The sequence below is a fragment of the Nannospalax galili genome, unplaced genomic scaffold (assembly GCF_000622305.1).
Source record: "Nannospalax galili isolate Female #2095 unplaced genomic scaffold, S.galili_v1.0 scaffold17, whole genome shotgun sequence".
NCBI lineage: Eukaryota > Metazoa > Chordata > Mammalia > Rodentia > Spalacidae > Nannospalax > Nannospalax galili.
This window is the reverse complement of record NW_008342276.1, coordinates 8,724,363-8,744,884: the sequence shown is the minus strand read 5'-3', so window position 1 is coordinate 8,744,884 and position 20,522 is coordinate 8,724,363. Positions and strand designations below refer to the sequence as shown.

General features: G+C 38.4%; 1 protein-coding gene across 1 annotated transcript in view; it reads left to right on the top strand.

Moving 5' to 3' along the window:
• Atad2 (ATPase family AAA domain containing 2) overlaps positions 1-20,522 on the top strand; it is a 79,052-nt gene that overhangs the window by 8,087 nt on the left and 50,443 nt on the right. Inside the window, 9 exon segments of the mRNA XM_008838007.3 lie at positions 4,231-4,280; positions 5,213-5,363; positions 5,795-5,894; positions 6,134-6,221; positions 9,991-10,040; positions 10,042-10,204; positions 11,538-11,655; positions 15,650-15,754; positions 20,312-20,420. Of these exon segments, the coding sequence (XP_008836229.1) occupies positions 4,231-4,280; positions 5,213-5,363; positions 5,795-5,894; positions 6,134-6,221; positions 9,991-10,040; positions 10,042-10,204; positions 11,538-11,655; positions 15,650-15,754; positions 20,312-20,420 (934 nt within the window).

The window sequence follows — 20,522 nt, the reverse complement described above, 5'->3', positions numbered from 1 at the left end:
ACTAAAGGCTTGTATCACCATGCCCGGCCCAGAACTATGTTCTGTTTTTTTATTATTACTGGTCTAATGGGACTAAATGCTTTCTACTTAAATTTCATTGCTCTAGAGCCCTGAGGTAGCTGGCACAAATCCTGTTTAGACGCTACAGGAATAATTTTAGTGGATTAAGTTCTTTGGCTGGATTCATGGTATATGAGTTTATTTGGTTAACTTTTGTTGTTGTTGTTTTTGTTGTTAATTTTATGTGGAGGAGTGTATGTATTGCCTTGCATAATGTATGTAAGTGTACCTGTGTTATGCAGTTTTGGCAGAGGTCAGATGAGGGTGTCAAATTTCCCTGGAACTAGAGTTACAGACTATTGTTAGCCTCCCTGTGGGTGCTGGGAATTGAACCTGGTCCTCTGCAAGAGCAACCAGTGCTCTTAAACGCTGAGCCATCTCTCCAGTCCCTTGGTTAACTTTTTTTGGACATTTTTGTGGGTTAGCATAAATAGTAGGAATGCTCTAGAATAAAATTTGTTTGATGACATGTTTTTACATCGTCTTCATGTAAATAATTGGTAATGACACAGACTTTGTCCTATTAGAGTTTTGGTTCTTCTATTGTCTAACTTATTTTCAAGCTAAGTAAGATTATGCTCTTAAGTTTTTGAGGGTTTTTTTTCTTTTAATATTGTGTGTGTGTGTATGTATGTATACCCACTGCGTGAACTTGTATGTGTAGAAGTCAGAGGACAGTTTACCAGACTCACTTCCCTTTTAATTTTTTTAAATATTATTTTATTATTTTTATTTCATGTGTACAAGTGTATTGCCTGCATGTATGTGAGTGCACCCGTGTCATGCAATGCCACGGACATCAGAAGAGGGTTTCAGATTCCCCTGGAACTGAAGTTAAGGACGATTCGTAGCCATGTGGGTGCTGGGAATTGAACCCAGGTCCTCTGCAAGAGCAGTCAGTGCTCTTAACCTCTGAGCCATCTCTCCAGCCCCCCTTTTAATTTTTTTTAAAAAATATTATTGGCCAGGCGTGGTGGCGCACGCCTTTAATCCCAGCACTTGGGAGACAGAGGCAGGTGGATCTCTGTGAGTTCAAGGCCAGCCTGGTCTACATAGTGAGTTCCAGGACAGCTGGGGCTACAGGGAGACCCTGTCTCAAAAAGACCAAAAAAAAAAAATTTATTTATTTTATATTACCTGCATGTGTGTGAGTGCACCTATGTCATGCAATGCCTTGGAGATCAGAAGAGGACTTCGGATTCCCCTGGAACTGGAGTTAAGGACAGTTCACAAACGCCATGTGGGTACACATTTATGGAGTGTATAGTACTCTGTTTTATGGAATAAAATACCAACTACTAAAACATAACAGCTTTATGAGACACCAAAAGATTAAAAATTGCTGACAGTTTAAGCTATAAAGTGCCATCAGTGGTAAAAGTTTTTTATATGAAAGTTGTTGAAATTTAGAATTCATGAAATATAAGGCCCAGTGCCTGCCTGCCCTCCTTCCCTTTCCCAAACCCTCTTGTTTTTTGAGATGGTTTCAGGTAGTCGAGGCTGGCCTTCACCTTCTGATCCTCTTGCCTTCACCTTCCACCTGCTGGTATTACAGGTGTGTAGCATCCAGCCCAGCTCAAGGCCTAATATTTCTGAAACTTGAAGTCTTCATGTTTATTCTTTGAGCAGAGGGAGTTTAGTAGTTGGGACCAAAGATCATAAAGGAGATTCAGGGAATACATGAAGCTTGTGAAGTAATGTTTAAACATGTATATGCAGTTTTCTAGGGAGAAAAGATTCATGGCTTTACCCAGATTCACAAGGGTTGACAAAGTACAGCCACTGATTTTATAAATTTCATTGGCGCAAAACAGACTCATTCATATTATGTATCACCACTTAAATACTATTTGAAATGTAGTATCAAATAGTGACAGGCACTAAATGACTCATAAGCCTAAAATATTGGCTATCTAGCAACTTAACAAAAAGTTTACTAACCTCTGTAAAGAGAAAAGTACATCTGGTTGGTGCAGCAAAAATAAAAAATATACTGCTTTGTTTTGTTTGCAGTGTTATGCATGGTGTAGAGGGAGCAAGGGACTTCTTGAGGAGAAAAGTTTATAGGTCTATAAACTGTTTAATAGATTGCTCAAAAGTTTGTTGGGTTTGTTTTTGCTTTTTATTTTGTCAGGGTCTCTATATATCCCTGGCTTGGAATTCACAGAGATCTGCCTGCCTCTGCTAGGATTAAAGGTGTGAGTCACCATGCCCTGCCAGAAGTTGGGTTTGGAGAATGTTTTTATTTTTTGCATTGATTCGTTGATGTGATTGATTTTGTGTATGTGTTACCTGTATGTAAATCAGAGGATAACATATGGGAGTCAGTTCTCTTCCTTCAACTCTGGGTTCTGGGAATCAAACTCATGTGGTGGCAAGGTGCCTTTAAACTTCCTGAGCAGTCTTGCCTACCCTGCTCAAAAATTTTGATTTTGATTTTGGTTCTTTTCTACGTTCCAAGAAAGGGAAGGTATTAATGGTGAGTCACACTATTATGAATTAATTCTTCTGGATAGTTTCATTTCCTTTTAGTTTATGTGATATTTCCTTTGTGTATGTGTGTTGAAGATAAAACCCAGGACTTCAAGCATGCTAGGAAAGCTCTTTACTACTGAACTGTATTCGTAGCCTCAATTTCACTCGTAAAATATTTGAGGGGCTGGAGAAATGGCTCAGCAGTTAAGAGCACTGACTACTCTTACAGAGGACCCAGGTTTGGTTCCGTGCATACCTACGTGGCAGCTAACTACTGTTCATAACTTCAGTTCCAGGGGAATCCAACACTCTTCTGGCCTCTGAGGGCATTGCATGACACGGGTGCGCTGACAACATACATATAGGCAATACACTCATACACATAAATGAAAATTTTGGCGGGGGCGGGTCTTTTTGAGATGGTCTGCCTGTAGCCCCAGCTGGCCTGGAACTTGCTATGTAGACCAGACTGGCCTTGAACTCACAGAGATCTGCCTGCTTCTGCCTCCCAGGCACTGGGATTTAAGGTGTGCGCCACCACACCTGGCTAAATAATAAAAAAAAAATTTCTTTTTTTGTCATTTTGAGACAGGGTCTCCCTATAGCCCCAGCTGTCCTGGAATTCACTATGTAGATCAGGCTGGGCTCGAACTCACAAAGATCCACCTGCCTCTGCCTCCCAAGTGCTGGGATTAAAGGCGTGCACTACCACACCCGGCTAATAAAATATTTTTTAAAAAGAATATTTGAGATTATGGAGAATAGAGTCATTAAAAGTAAGATAATAAGGTATGTAGGGTTTTATTTTTATTTTTTTAAAGATGAGATGGAGTGCTGTTTTTAAGCTTGGAAGATTTTCTAATTAAGTAGGTTTTCTATGCCAGTTTTTTTTGGGGGGGGGGTTGTTTGTTTGGTTGGTTTTTTTGAGATAAGGTCTCACTCTAGCTCAGCCTAGCCTAGAATTCACTATATAACCAAGGCTGGCCTTGAAATCAATACAGTCCTACTGTCCCAGTTTCCCAGTGCCGGAATTACAGGTGCAAGCTATCACATCTGGCTTCTTCTGTCTGCCAATTTTTAGTTAGGGTATCTGATTCACAAATGGGACTATTTCTACATGTGAACGATGATAGATGTTGTGTAAAGATTGTCACCAACAGCTGTTCACAGAAAGCAATTAACATCACATGGGGCCATTAGTTCTCTTTATCGTTCTAAATTCCTCAAGTTTATGAGATTGCTATATCCTTCCGATGTAAAACATGTTCCTGCTTCCTTCAACTGTACTTAAATACTTAGACCAAGGATCTGAGTGAAATCACTTCTTGTTTCAAGTGAGATACTTTAACATGATTAATTCTGTTAGGCTGAGTCATTTGAGGGTGGCTCATGCTTATAATCCCATTATTCAGAAGGCTGAGGCAGGTGTATTGACATGAGTTCAAGGCTAGCTTGGTCAGACCCTGTCTCAAAAGAAAACAGAAACTAATCAGTATGTCTTTGAATTGAAAACAGAATTTGTTCTGCCATAGGATATAGATAATGTAGATATTTTCAGTGCATTTTAGGTTTTTAAGTATCTGAATACCTTACTTTCTTGACCGATTTACCATCTTAGTTTGTAGTATTATAGAATATAGTATTTAAAGGTATGTCAATTATTTTTGGTTTTCATTAATTTAATTTTTCATATAGGCAGTTGGCTAGACAGCAGGCTGATAAAAAAAAAGAAGAGTGCAAAGAAGGTAAGTTATACCAACAGCTTTTCACATTTTTGAAGTTTATTATTTTATGTGTATGAATGTATTGCATGCATGTGTTGTAAGTGCTTCCGTGGAGTTGAGGAGAGGGTATACCTGGAATTGGAGTTACAGACCATTGTTAGCTGCCATGTGGGTACTATGAATCAAACCTAGGTCCTAGGAACAGCCGGTGCATGTAACTGCTGAGCCACTTGTCCAGCCCCTTCAGATTTTTTAAAGATGTCATTAATAATGTTTTCAGGTTCGTTGAGGCACATACAGTAACCTGTACATGTTTAAAATGTATACTTTGTTAGGTTTGACGTAAGTGTGCAAATGAAACCACATAACCACAATAAGATAGTGAAAATCACTTACTCCATTTTGGCTCTGCCCTGCCCTCAGGTTCTAAAGTAATTACCGATCTGTTTTCTGTTGCTGTAGATTATTTTGCAGTATGTAGAGGTTTATGTAAGTGAAATCACAAAGCATGTAGTTGTTCTTATATAATTTCTTTCACTCAACATAATTACTTTGAGTATTCTCCATGTTGCTAATTTTGTTGCTGGGCAGTATTCCATTAGATGAATATACCAGAGTTTATTTTCTGCTCAGGATCTGCCTGGGCTTCTTGGGTGCAGAGATAGGCATGGTCTGCCATACCTGACTTTTTAGCTCTTTGTCTTTTAAGATTTGAGTTTTCAGTTTGGGGCTCTTACTAACTGCTTTAAACATTCTGGTCTTTGTATAACATCTCTTCTCTGAAGTGGGGTGGATCATATTATAGGTATATGTTGAGACTCTTCATTTCAGTTGTTTTAATTTTGCTACATGAAAGTTTAACTGTTCAGCTGTGCACTTAAAAGCACTTAAAATTATTTTGTAAATATTCTTATTTGAAATTACTTTTCTGTACACATCTGATTCAATTCCAGTTGCTCAGTCATTGAGGACTAGAAACATTGTTCAAAATACAGAACACTTACATGAACAGAATAGAGGTGTTGAAGTTCGCAGAAGTTGTAGAATTAGAAGTCGTTACAGTGCTGTGAACCAGTCTATGCTATTTGACAAGCTTATAACAAAGTAAGTAAAAAAATGTCTTAAGTCAAAACTTTATCTAGAACAAACTTTATTGTAGGATCATTAATTTGACTATCCTTTGTTGTCCCTGTGGTCCCCACCCCCTTACTATGTATCCCTGGCTGACCTTAAACTTAACAGAGATCTGCTGGGATTAAAAGCATGTACCACCAAACCTTGCCCCCTTTCCCCCATTTTGGAGGATCAGATATCTGCCTTGTGTTTGCTAAGCAAGTGGACTGACTACCACTGAGCTAAGTTCCTGACTCTCATCCTGAATATTTTAATGTTTGGTCTGTGTGAAACATACAAGAGAATGGTTACTAGTGGCTTTGTATTAATTCTGTATATATGTTTAAATTCTTAGAAATTTTTGAATATCCTACCCAAGTAAGTTAATGCTCACTGAAATATTTTTGTTAATATTTTTAAAGCACTGCTGAGGCTGTACTTCAAAAAATGGATGATATGAAAAAAATGCATAGACAGCGAATGAGGAAACTTGATTTGGGCGTATTTGAAGAAACGGAAAAAGTAAATATTCTTTCATTAGGTGGCATTTTAATCTCATGTAATCTTTTTTCTATATTGTGTAATCCATTTATGGAGAATTATTATTTATCTCTTTGTCCAGCACTTCTTTGATTAGTCATTAATTACTACTAGAATTGTATAAGTTAATAGCTATGCCCTGATTTTAAGAAAAATTAGAGGGAATTAATTTTTTATGAATATATCCTAAATGTTAATGACTTTTATGTACACATTTCTAGAGCAATCTTAGTATGTACACCAGAGGAAAACAAAAGGCTATTCAGCAAGCTGATGAAGAAACAACTGATAACCAAGACGGGAGTGTGGGTTAGTGTTTCCTTTTCTGTTTTCTGGCTTTGTATTTAAACATTATTTAGTAGGAAATAGCCTCTTTTGGTAAGATTTATTTAGTTTATATGTGTGTGACTGAGTACACGTGTGCACCATGTGCTTTCAGGCGCTTGTGAGCTGCCATGTGACTGCTGGATTTCTCCTCTGAAGAACACCAAGTGCTCTTAACCACTGCGCCGTCTCTCCAGTCCTAGAAATAGCTTTCTTGTTCAGAAACTGATATTTATTATAGTTTGTGATGGTTATAATTTGAAAGATGGAGACAGCCAGGCATGGTGGTCCATACCTTTAATCCCAGCACTTGGGAGGTAGACTAGGCAAGGTGGGTCTCTGTAAGATGGAAGCCAGCCTAGTCTACATAACGAGTTCCAGGCCATCTGTGGCTACAGTGAAGACCCTGCCCCCCCCCAAAAAAAAAGAAAAGAAAAGATGGATACAAGGGAGGGCTTAAAAAGAACAGTGTGTTTCGTTGAAGAAAAAAAGTAAATTCAAGAATTCTAAAATGGGCTGGGCTTAGTGTCCCATGCCTTTAATTCCAGCGCGCGGGAAACAGAGACAGGCAAAGTTCTTGTGAGTTCCAGGCTAGCCTAGTCTGTATAGCAAGTTCTATGCCAGCCAGTGCTACACAGTGAAACCCTGTCTCAAAAGCCAAAAAAAGAGAAGGCAGAGGCAAGCAAATCTCTGCATTCAAGGCCAGCCTGGTCTACATATTGAGTTCTTGGCTAACTACAGTTACAGGGAGATCCTGTCTCAAAAAGACAAAAAAAAAAAAAAAAAAAAAAAAAAAAAAAAAAAAAATCTAGCAATAATAATGATTGGTGTGCTTAAATAATACAATTATAAACAGTACATCATGTATCTCTGTATTTTAGTTTAAAAGTGCTTAAAGTAAATTTAGCTTTTCCCTTTGAGACTGAATATCATAATCTACTTTTTTGTGTATATAAACCAGTTTTCTGAAATATATTTAAAATGATCGGAGAAAGTGCCGTACCATTATTATGGCTATATTTGAGTTAGAGCCATAACTCCCATAGCCGGAAGGACTAAGTAGAATTTAAAAAGACAAAATTGGAGCCAGGCGTGATGGCACACGCCTGTAGTCCCAGCACTTGGGAGGCAGAGGCAGGCAGAGCTCTGTGAGTTCAAGGCCAGCCTGGTCTACATAGTGAGTTCCAGGACAGCTGGGGCTACAGGGAGACCCTGCTTCAAAAAGACAAAATTGGGGCTAGAGAGGTGACTCAGCAGTTTGTTTTTTTTGTTTTATTTTAACTTAAAAAAAATTTTATTGAGAATTTCATACACGCATATAAGGTGTTTTGATCAAATCCATGTCCCACTCCCTCCCCTCCAACTCCTCCCATCACTTTTTCCTGACGACTTCTTGTACTCTTTCTTTCTTTTTATGGGGCTTTTTGATTCTCTATCATTCCCCCCCTCTGAAGAAGTAACCCTAAAATCTTTTCAGGATTAGATAAGCGCTCCCAAATGCTTTTTCCATTTTTGGCCTTTGGAACAGCGTATGTTGCTAACAGACCCAAGGACATTTTAACTTTTAGCCAAGAAACTGGCTACTTTTCTTTGGGGTCATTTTACCTAACTGCCTAGCCAATTCTTACCTCCTGTTCTTATCATACCATCCTCTGAAGTGGTTACCCAAATTGCCGATAGGGAATTGGGATGCAGACTGCTCTGGCTTCTTCCATGCTGAAGAGGGTCACAGGGTGAGGCAATTGGAGTACCCCTTCAATGGGTCTATCTAAAAGGCTGTGCTCAAGAGTGATGGACCCAGGATTTGTTTTCAGGTATTTTGATAGCTGTTGGAGGGGGAGAAAACAAATTTAGCCATCATTTGACAACAATGTAGCTAAGGGTTGTCTCCCTTAGCTATAGGTGGACACTACATTATTGCAGACCAAGATTTGAAGTCTTACGTCTGAGCAGCCCTTTCTGATTAGAAACAAATTCATCAATGAGAATTGTCTAAACAACATTTTATATGGACTTAAGCCTAATGTCTGGAAGTGTAATCCCTTGAATTCTTAAATACACTGATCACTTCACTCTTTGGTTATACTTTCCTTTTGGGTGTTTAAAACCACACAGTTGGCCCAAATAAGCCAATTTATTTTTTTCTCTTAAGGTCGTTTGAGGATCTGTTTCTCAGGGGGTCACATGGGCATGGGAGGTGCCCCTGGCTCCTTTCTTTTACCACTTCATCTTGACTCAGCAGTTAATAGCACTGGCTGCTCCTGCAGAGGACTCCAGTTCCATTCCTAGCACCTACGTGGTGGCAAGCAACCGTCTGTAACTCCAGTTCCAGGGGAATTGGATGCCCTTTTCTGACCTCTGTGGGCATTACATACACGGGTGCACTTGCATACATGCAGGCAACACTTTCATACACATTAAACATTTTAAAAAAATAAAAGGCAGAATTTTGTTAAGGATATTTTAAAACTTGTCAGTATCCTGTGTTAACCTGAAAGTTTTAAGTATGGTTGCCTATATTAACAAGATTCCTAGGAACATTGTTAAACGTTAATATTATTACTAATAATTCTTTCAATTTTTTATGCTTTTTTTTCTAATTTTCAATTGTATAATTTTTACTTCATTAAACAATCTTTTTGTAAAAGGATTACAAATTCTATGAATAATCTAAAGTAGGTACATTTTAAAGGGTTTCTTTTCTTTCTGAACCCTCTGTTAAAAATTTTTAACATTGCTAGGCATTGTGGCACACACCTTTAATCCCAGCACTGGGGAGACAGGCAAGTGGATCTTTGTGACCAGCCTGGACTATATAGCATGTTCCATGGCCAGCTGGAACTATAAGGAGACCCTGTCTCAAAAATTAACATTTTGGTGAGTATATTGATTCTTTTTTTTTTAAGGTATTTTTTTTTTCCCGCCCACCCCCATTGGTCCCACCCCGTCCCCCTTTTTTGGGTCTTTTTGAGACAGGGTCTCCCTGTAGCCCCAGCTGTCCTGGAACTCACTATGTAGACCAGGCTGGCCTTGAACTCACAAGAGATCTGCCTGCCTCTGCCTCCCGAGTGCTGGGATTAAAGGTGTGCATCACCACGCCTGGCAAGGTATTCTTTAGTCAGATTCTTTTTTTTTTTTTTTATTTTTTTCGTTTTGCATGTATGGCCTGCATGTATGTAGGTGCACCCATGTCATGCAGTGCCCAAAGAGGACAGAAGAGGCTGTCAGATCCCCTGGAACTGGAGTTATAGACAGTTGTTAGCTGCCGTGTGGGCGCTGGGATTCCAACCCAGGTCTTCTGCAAGAACAATCAGTGTTCTTAACTGCTGAGCCATCTCTCCAGCCCCTTACTTATTATTTTTACTTTATATATATGTGTGTATTGCCTGCATGTAGGGTAAGTGCACCCGTGTCATACAGTGCCCGTGGAGGACAGAAGAAGCTGTCAGATCCCCTGGAACTGGAGTTAGGACAGTTGTTAGCTGGGTGCTGGAATTCGAACCAGGGTCTTCTGCAAGAACAACCAGTGTTTTTAACCCCTGAGCCATCTCTCCAGCCCGTATATTGATTCTTTTAAAATTTTTCTTACATTGTTTTGTGTGGGTGTGGAGATCAAAGGACAATTTTCAGAAATTGGTTCTCTCCATCTTCTATGTGAGTTCCAGGGATGGAACTTGTATGTCAGCCTTGGAGTCAGATGTCTTTGCATCCTGAGCTATTTCACCAATGTGCTGGTTGTATTTCTTAATTGTAGGATCATCTGAAGAGGGTGAAGAACAGGAAGATGAGGAGGAGGGGGGGGGGGGGGGGGGGGGGGGGGGGGGAGGAGGAGGGGGAGGAAGATGATGATGACGACGACGACGATGAAGGTGATGATGAAGATGAAGAAGATGGAGAAGAAGATAATCAAAAACGATATTATCTTAGGCAGAGAAAAGCAACTGTTTACTACCAGGCACCATTGGAAAGTAAGCACTTGCACATTGCATTCTGTTTTCAAGAGAAAGATATATTTCTATTACCTTTATCTTTACTGTCCCCTCCCCGCTTCTTCCCTCTCATTTTTTTTCTTCCTTTTAATGGGTGTGTGTGTGTGTGTGTACACCTGATTGCAGGTGCTTGCAGAGGCCAGAGGCATTGAATCCTCTGGAACTAGAGTTACAGGTGGTTATGAGTCACCTGAGGTGGTGCTGGAAACCAAACTCTGGTATTCTGCAAGAGCAGTGTGTCTAGCCCTCTCCCCACTTTTAACCTTTTTTTAATGTTAAATTTATTTATTGTATGTACCCTCATGCCGTGGCATGCATGTGGAAGTCATGCTGTGGCATGCATGTGGAAGTCAGAAGACAATTTGCAGGAATCCGTTTGATCCTTTCACTGTGTGGGTCTTGGGTATCAAGCTTATTAGGTCATCAGGTTTGATAGCAAGTGCCTTTTCCTCTTTATAAAAAGTTTTGTTTCATTTTTCTAAATGTTCATAATGTTGACTGTTTTGTTTTGAGACAGCTACTCTTGCTGAGTAGCTCAGTCTGACCTCAACTTTGGGTGATCCTTCTGCTTCAGTCCGCTTTAGTGATAGGATTACAAGTGTGAACCACTATGCTCAGCTCTGATACTACTGTCTTAATCTGTCCTAAATTGGATAGGTATGAGAGGGTCATTTATTCCATTGTCATTTCTTGAAAAGAGTTAAATATTGACTTGAGGGAATCAAATAATTGAACTACTTTGAAATTTCCTATTTTTAATGTTAAAGATTACTTTTGTTTGTAAAGATAGAATACTTTTGATTTATGGTAGCATTGTACCTCAATACACTTGAGCATTTATACTCAGGGGAGATAATTACCAGTTATGTATGTATAATCAGAAGGGTTGTATGTGACTGCTTAGCATTTTAGTTGGTTGTTCTATACATACTTTCTATTTATTTAAATTTGTTTCTATGTGTGTATGTGCCTATTGAGTTTATGTGAACCACATGGGTACAGGTGTCCATGGAGACCAGTAAAGGGTGTCAGATCTAGAACTAGAGTTACAAGTGGTTTTGAGCTCTCTGATGTGAGTGCTGGAAACCGAACTCAGTCCCTATGAAAGAGCAAATGCTCTTAACTACTGAGCCAATCTGACTACTACCTATATATTTTTATTATCTACTCTATAGAAATAAATGAAATTACATGAGCAGCAAAACATTCTGTAGGTATTAATACTTTCATGGAAGGCAGCACTTTTGTAAGTATTTAAAGAACAAAATTACTTTATATATTTTACATGCTGTATATGCTTGTATTTTTCTAGAGCCTCGTCATCAGAGAAAGCCCAACATATTTTATAGTGGCCCAGCTTCTCCTGCAAGACCAAGATACCGGTTATCTTCTACAGGACCAAGAAGTCCTTACTGTAAACGAATGAACAGGTTTGGTTCTGATATAGTAATCAGTTTATGATAACATAATTGTGGCTATCTTGTTGGCAGGATTCTAGAATCTTTAGATTGACTATATTAGGATAGAATTGTAGAATTTCATATTAGAGAGCTTTGCTCTGCCTTTAGTGCTCTAATCCCCAGTACCAATGACTACTTTTGCTTTCGCTTTCATTAATAGGAAGTATTAGTAACTACTTTGGTAACATAGTTAGTTCCGTTGTTCCATGCTTGAATAGTAGAGCTGTTATACTTGACTGTATTGTATTCTAGCCTCTATTATTTTACACAGATTATTTCATTTAATTTCACATTTCAACTGTAGCCTTTTCTTTACACACTGCCTCAAGTATATCCTCCCACCATGTTAACTATCTTATAATTTATGGTTTAGTTTTTGTTTTTTTGTTTTTTTTTAACCCAAAGGATTTCTTTTTACATCTCAGCAGTTGTTTATCAGATTTAAGTTTAAAGGGGTAACTTAATTATTTCCCTGCCCTGAGTAGTGTAAGGTTTTCTGATGCATTAGAATAATCAAGGTTTTAGTAGAATTATAGTGGCTTATAAATAAGATAAAAAAGTCAGGGAAAAAAGTGACATTAGCATGAGAAATGCTACTTTTTAAAATATTAATTTGCTCAGAAGACTGAAATAATAGATTTCAGCTATTCAAAATCTTCTAAGAAATCTCAAAGAATCTGCAAACTATCTGATCATGTATTGGTCATGGAAGGCAGCAGCTTTGTAAGTATTGAAGATTCTTTTTCTTTTTTATTTATTTATTTTTTTTAAGAAAAAATAAATATACCTGTGTCCCTGGGTCTTATAATTTTGTCAGAATCACAGGTGTACAATCTGAGTTCTTCTTCCATCATCCCTTTTCACCAAACCCATGACGATGGAGGATCAGGAAGGCAAGTTCTACTTGTCAGAGCTTCGAAGATCAATTATACTTGAAAGGAGCCTGCATTGTTAGTATACTCATAAGCTGTTTAGAGTAGTTAAAAGCTGAGCCTTGTGGTTAACTTCTCTAATCCCGGCAGGAGGAGTGATAGTTTAAGGCTTGCCTGAGCTGCAGGCAATTTCAGGGCCAGCCTGGGCAACTTAACAAGACCTGGTCTTACACATTAAAAAAACTAGAAGCCATCCTTCCTCCAAAAAAGAGAAGATATCCTTCAAAGGTGCACCTGCAATGACTTGTTTCCTCTGTGTAGGTTCCATCTTCTAATGTCTTATTCATTTATGGACTCCTAGATGGACTAATCCATAGATGGGGATGGATCGTTCTTTTGTGGGTGGGGACTCTTAAAACATACCTTATGTTAGTCCGTGAGATTTTGTTTGCTTATAACTTTTTACTGGTTTGTGAAGTAAACTAGAAACTACCAGTACAGTAGTGTATCCAGTGTTAATTTTTAGAATAAGCAGACATGGGTTTGAATTCTGTCACCATCACTGACTAATTGTGCTACTTTGAGCAATTCTTTAACCCTTGAATCTCACTGGCCCTGACAGTAAAATGAGCCTACTAATAAAGTATGTTGTCCAGAATTTCAGTTAAAATTCAATGAGAGGGCTTAGGAGTATGGCTTAATAGCAGAGCATTTACCTAGTATGTATAAGGCCCCAGGTTCAACCACCATTAGTTAGGGCAGTGGATGGTGGGAAATAAATAGTATGTCAAGCAAGTATAGGAAAGAGTAAATACTACTTTTTTTTATTAATTGTGGAATTTATCTTAATTCTGTGAGTGCCCTATACATAAAATACAGTGCGCTTAGGAGTATGGCTTAATAGCAGAGCATTTACCTAGTATGTATAAGGCCCCAGGTTCAACCACCATTAGTTAGGGCAGTGGATGGTGGGAAATAAATAGTATGTCAAGCAAGTATAGGAAAGAGTAAATACTACTTTTTTTTATTAATTGTGGAATTTATCTCAATTCTGTGAGTGCCCTATACATAAAATACAGTGCAAATGCTTTAGAGTGTTAATGGTAATACTAAATATTCAGACTTAATACTAGATAATTTTGGTTGTAGGGTGATTACAAAGATGGTCTTGGGTATGTAGGTAGAGGATTATTTTCTCATTTTTTTTATCTGACTCAAAACTCTTGGAACTATTTGTGTTTGAAATTTCAGGGTTTTTGGATGGGTTTACAAAGGTCAACATGCAACATATGTAAAAGCAACATTGTCATCTCTAGAGCTGACTGAGCCATAGTCAAATATGTTAATATTCTGTTGTAAAATATATGAACCATCACAATGGGATAAAGACCATAAGTTGCTTTTTGCAAGGTTGTTGTGTTTTGTTTTTATTTTTTGTTTTCGTTTTTTTTGCAAAGTTTGCCTAGAACTCAACCTATATCAACCAGGCTGGGCTTCCATCATCTCACAGAGATCCACCTGCCTCTGCCTCCCAAGAGCTGAGATTAAAGGATGTACCACCACACCTGTCTGACTTTTAACATTTTTTTTTAAATATACTTTTTAAAAATTTTATGTGTATGCATGTATGTAAGTTCACCTGTGTTGTGCAATGCCTGAGGAAGACAAAAGTGGCTGTCGGGTCCCCTGGAGCTGGAGGTACAGACAGTTGTTAGCTGCCATGTGGGTGCTGGGATTCGAACCCAGGTCTTCTGCAAAAACAGCCAGTGTTCTTAACCTCTGAGCCATCTCTCCATCCCTGATTTCCAACTGTTCTAAGATAGATTTTAGAACTGAATTAGATAAAAGATTATGAACCTTTTGTGTTGTTCTAAATACCTATTTACTGTTGACTATATTCTAACTCAGAGAAAGTTGTAGCTCCTAAGCCAGCAGAACAATTAAAGGGTTTTCTCCAGATTCTTTATTGTTCTTTCTCTCCGTCAGTCTTTAAAGCTGTCCAAGTACATTTTTCTATGTATATGTAGTACTTGGCGCATTATTTTATTACCAACTAGTCTTTAAGAATTTAATGGCATCTTTACCATTTTTTAAGAAAACTCAAGGGTTTCATACTATATTTAACAATTAAATGATATAGTAGAACAACAGCATTCTGTTGTTCTACTTATTGCTGTTTTTCCAGCTATTTTATTTCATTTGACTGTGCTAGGGATCAAACCCAAGACCTCACAGCATTTAAAAATTCTTGTAAATTACATTTGCTTATTTGTGTGTTTGTGTGTACATGCACATTCATATGTGCACTCACATAACTCTGCATACACGGAAGCCAGTGAACAGCTTCAACCATGTGGTTCCTAGGGATTGAACTCTGGTAGTCAGGTTTGGTGGCAGACACTGGTACCTGCTGAGTGAGCCATTTCACCAAACCTTAAGTCTTTGGTAACCTTTTTTTCTACAAAATTATTTGACATTTTGGGGCTGGAGAGGTGGCTCAGTGGTTAAGAGTGCCAGCTGCTCTTACAAGAATACCTGAGTTCAGTTCCGAGCAACCCCATAGCGGCTAGCTGTTTATAACTCTAGTTCCTGAGATCCATTGCCCACTTCTGACCTCTGTTTGGCATTGCGCAACACACATACGTGCAGGTAATGCATGCATACATATAAAATGAAAATAATACTTTTTGGAAAATTATTTGCCATTTTAAAAATAGGTGATTAGGTGATTTCCTTTCTAGTGTAAACTCATATATAACATGATATTGAAAATACTAGCTCAAATTGCAGTTTTCTAAAAAGTCTGGTGCTTTCCTTATCTCACTTATTTTTTAAAAAATTTATGTCAAGACTAAGTCACTGCCTGTACCATCTTTTATTTAATGAGCATTTGATGGTCAGCTCTACCACAGCCTCTTGGTTCTTTTCCCTTCCTCTCTGTTGTGTCTTTTATTACCTCAAAGATTCTGCCAACAAAGCTTACTTCAGTGGTTTATAATATTTTAGATTATTAAATATTTCTGATGCTTATGTTCTCCTTTCCTTTTATCCTGTCCCACTCTTCATGATTTCAATCTCCCTCTTTACTTTAGGCGAAGGCATGCAATCCACAGCAGTGACTCTACTTCATCTTCCTCTTCTGAAGATGAACACTTTGAGAGGAGAAGAAAAAGGAACCGAAATAGAGCTATTAATAGGTGAGTACCCAGCCTGGTCTGGTGCTTCACACCTTTAATTCAAGCACTTAGGGAGGCTGAGGTTAAGAGTTCCAGGCCAGCCTGGGCTATTTAGTGATCCTGTCTCAAGAAAATAACTGCAACAAAAAGAAAATGGATGACTACCATACTGATGACTTTTTAAACAAATAACATTTAATCTTTTTTATTTGTTTGAGGCAGGGTCTCCCTGTAGCCCCAGCCAGCCTGGAACTCACTATGTAGATCAGGCTGGCCTTGATCTCACAGCCTGCCTGTACCTCCTCCTAAGTAGTGGGATCAAAGATACACACCCAGTTTTAATTTTATTGAAAAAACACTGTGAATTTGGGAACTCATGCACACATGCATGCCATGATGTGCCTGTTTAGGTCCAAGGACAGCTTTGTAGGAGTTGGTTTTTTCCTTCACATTGTGTAAGTTCAGGGATTAAATTGTCAGGGTTAGTGGCAAGTGCCTTTTCTGCCTGAATCATTTCTCTCCCCTTATATTTTTTTGCTTTTTGAGACAGGGTCTCCCTGTAGCCCCAGCTGACCTGGAACTCACTATGTAGACCAGGCTGACCTTAAGTTCACAGAGATCCATCTGCCTCTGGCTCCCAAGTGCTGGAATTAAAGTGTAGGCCACTGTGCTGGTTCCTCAAAATTTTAAGAGTGGTTGAGAAAATAAAATAATTTGGTGCTAAGTACAACTTATAAAGTTGAACCACAGGTTGATAGAAAGCAAAATGCCCTCTTATTAGAAATATCTATATTTGAGGCAAGTAATAACTTAGAACATAGTGTTATGATTTCTTGCCAAACCATTAGAATAGCTTTTAATGATCCTTGATGAACATTGACTTGAGGAAATAACTTATTTTTCATTTTAAATTTATTTTTTCCTTACATCCTTACTGTGCTGTTCTTAGGTAAATTGAACAATTAACTCATTTTACAACTCCTTGTCCTCATATGCTAATAACAAATTCAAGGATTGTTGACATTTTCAGTTGTAGGTTCTTCAAGTTTTAATGCAGTGCTTAGATTCTAATAGTAAAATATTTTTAGGGCAGAAAATAATGCTCAGAACAATAATTGAATTGCTTGCAAAGGACTTTCATAACCTAAGCACAACTCTCAACATGTTAAATCTGCCCGTTCCATTATAGTACACACTAACCAGGTGTGGCTGTTGAGCACTTCAGTATAATTTGTCAGAATGGAGATAATATAAGTCTTTGTATAAAACAGATTCTTAGGTACCAGTGACTTGATACAATAAAGAGAATGTAAAACATTTGTTTTGAAAATTGTTGGTTATAGTCTGGGCATGGTGGGATGTGCTTAGTTAGTCCCAGCGTTGAGGAAACTGAAACAGTAGTTGGCCTGACTGGTTGCTTTTGAGACAGGATCTTATACCACCCAAGCTGGCCTAGAATTTAATGAATGTGTAATTTAGGATGACCTTGAACTCCTAATCTTCCTCCCTTAACAACCTAAGTGGTAAGATTACAGGCACCTACCACTATGCCCTGCCAGAAGGATTGTGAATTAGAGGTCAGCCTGCACAGTACTTTCCCTACATTCAAAAAAAAAGAGGAATTGGAGAGATTGCTCAGTGGTTAAGAGTATTGGCTGCTCTCGCAGAGGACCTGGGTTCTAGTCCCAGCACCCACATGGTGGCTAACAATGGTCTGTAACTCCAGTTCTAGGGAAATCAGATACCCTCTTCTTTTGGGGGGCAGGGGAAGTCTTGTTGAGACAGGATCTCACTATAAGACCATGCTGGCCTTGAACTCACAGAGATCCACCAGCCTCTGTTTCCCAAGTGCTGGGCTTAAAGGCAGTTGCACAGCCATACCTGGCCATGTGCCCTCTTTTTACCTCTGAGGGCATTGCATGGGTACATTTACATACATGCAGGCAATACACTATACACTAAAAATAAGTAATAAGAAAAGGGTAAATAATTGATAGTATGTTAAATTGATAATATTTGGGTATATTAGGGGGAATAAAATACCAAAATTACTTTTACTTTTTTTCTTTTTTGTTTCATGTGGTTAATAGAAAATTCAAAATTATAATTGTATATGTTATGTCTATTAGATAGCAAGGTGTTAGATTATCCAAAGCTGTACTTGGACTGCTTGAGTTGTTCTTTGTCTTTATTCATGGAAATGTAATTCAAGTCTGCTCTGTGTGTGTGTGTGTGTGTGTGTGTGTGTGTGTGTTTGTGTGTGTGTTTTGGTCTTTTGAGACAGGGTCTCCCTGTAGCCCCAGTTGACTTGGAACTTGCTATGTAGACGGCTGGCCTCAAACTCACTCAAAAGAGATGCGCCTGCCTCTGCCTTCCAAGTGCTGGGATTAAAGGCATGGGCCACCACGCCCAGCTAAGTCCTGTATATCGTATATGTATTTTTAAAGAGTAATTTAGACATAACTCTTTAAGAAGCTAACAGTTGAAAACTGACCATCTCAGATGTCACAGAATTTCCTGTAGCACTGTTCTCTTGTACAGTAGGGTGATTATGGTTAATGATACTGAATTGAGTATTTAAAAATAGCTGAAAGAAGATTTTGTGTGTTCTCACCACAAATAAATGGTAAATGTATAAGGTAATAAACTTACTGAATATTCTGATTTGATCATTATACATTGTATACATGTATCAAAACGTTAACTGCATGTCATAAACTTATAATTATTGAGCATCAATTAAAAATGAAAATAGGGCTGGAGAGATGTCTAGGTTTTTAAGAACACTTGCTGCTCTTGCAGAAGACTCAAATTCAATTCCCAGCACCCACATGGTAACTCAAAACTATCTGCAACTCCAGTTCCAGGGAATCTGACACTCTCCTCTGGCTTCTGAAGGCATCTGTACTCATGTGTACACCCAAATACACATAATTAATTATTTTTTTAATCTTATAAAAGTGAAAAGTTTTATTGGATTTCAAAGCTAGCAAAGAATTGGCACTTGGAGTGAGTATGGTGCACCCTTATGTTCAGTATAGAAGCTATTCTTTGCTTAGACATTCTGGAGTAAATATCTTCCTGTAATAAAAGCAAATTTCATTTTTCAATCTATAAAATAAACAGGTTCCGCCGGTGTGGTGGCACATGCCTTTCGTCCCAGTACTCAGGAGGCAAAGGCAGGCAGATCTCTGTGAGTTCAAGGCCAGCCTGGTCTACATAGTGAGTTCCATGCCAGCTAGGGGTACAGGGAGACCCTGTCTCAAAAAAACCCAAAAAATAAATAAAAATCTGTAAGAAGTCAACGGTAAAATCTGGGATTTAAGGTGTGTGCCACCATACCTGGCTTGTTACAGATTTTTAAATATTTTTAAATTATTGTATGTTAATTATGTAGATTTGTATATGTGAGTGCAGTGCTAGAGTCACAGACTGCTATGAATCTCCTAATGTGAAGGCTGATAGTGAAACTCAAATTCTCTGGAAGAGCAGTGTGTACACTTAACTGCTGAACCATCTCTTCAGGTGGACCAAACCCCTATGGTTTATTTTTATGTGTATGAGTGTTTTATGTGCGTATATATATATATAAGTGTATTATGTGTGTGCAGGGTCCAGAACAATGTGTTGGATCCCCTAGAACTGGAGTTACGGATGGTTGTTGGTCACCATATGGGTGATGAGAATGGAACACTGGTCTACAAGTTACTCTCTACAGACCCCAGATTTTTAAGGTTTTTTTTTAGTAGTTGTAAGATTTGTGTGTGTGTGTGTGTGTGTGTGTACGTGTGTACGTGTATATGGGTACCCCCAGAGTCCAGAGACATCAAATCCTCTTCAAGCAAGAGTTACAGGTGGTAAACTGCCCAATGTGGGTACTGGGAGCCTAACTCAGATCCTCTGCAAGAATAGCCAGTGTTTTAACCCCCTGAGCCCTCTCTCCAGCCCTGCCATTTTATATTTCCAAGCAGGTTCTTTCACTGAACCAGGGATCACCCTTGGGGCTATTCTGGTTAACTAGCTTGCTCTGGAGATTCCTTGTCTAGCCCTAGGATTACAGGTGGGTCAACTACACACACCTATTTTTTTTTTTAATTTGTTTATTGAATTTTTGTGCTTTTCATACAGAACATGTCAATTAATCATCTTTATACCCCTGTCTCCATTGGCACCGTCCCATAGTGTGCCCCCCCCCAATTCATACATTCTGTCATTTGTGTTAAGACCTATTGTGTCAAGTTAGTGTCCCCAGATGTTCCTTAGTGCAAGTTCATCTACTGAAGTCTAGTCAGCTTATGTAGTAGAGTACCCTTGCTTTAGGAAGATCAGCTCCTCCTCACTTAGCAGTAATCATTTGCCAGTATTTCTTCAGCTAAGATTGGAGTCTGCTGTCCATTTTTCCAGGTTGTGAAGATCTCCAAACTTTTATCCTCAGGCTTGTGTGGCAAGCAGTTTACTTCCCAAGCTTTCTTTTCAGCCCTGAACAATTTTTAGTTATTAAGAAAATTAATATTCTACCATGGAAATTGGGGAGGAGTAAGTTGATATTGTCTGTTTTTGGTTTTGTTTTTAAAATAGGTGCCTCCCACTAAATTTTCGGAAAGATGAAATAAGAGGAATTTATAAAGATCGAATGAAAATTGGAACAAGCCTTGCTGATGTTGATCCAATGCAACTAGATTCTTCAGTGAGTACTTTGAAATTTGTGCTTGACTTGAGGTGTAATTTTGTTCATTTTATTACTGTTTCACAGTTTTCTTTAAAAAAATGATTTTATCATAAACTATAT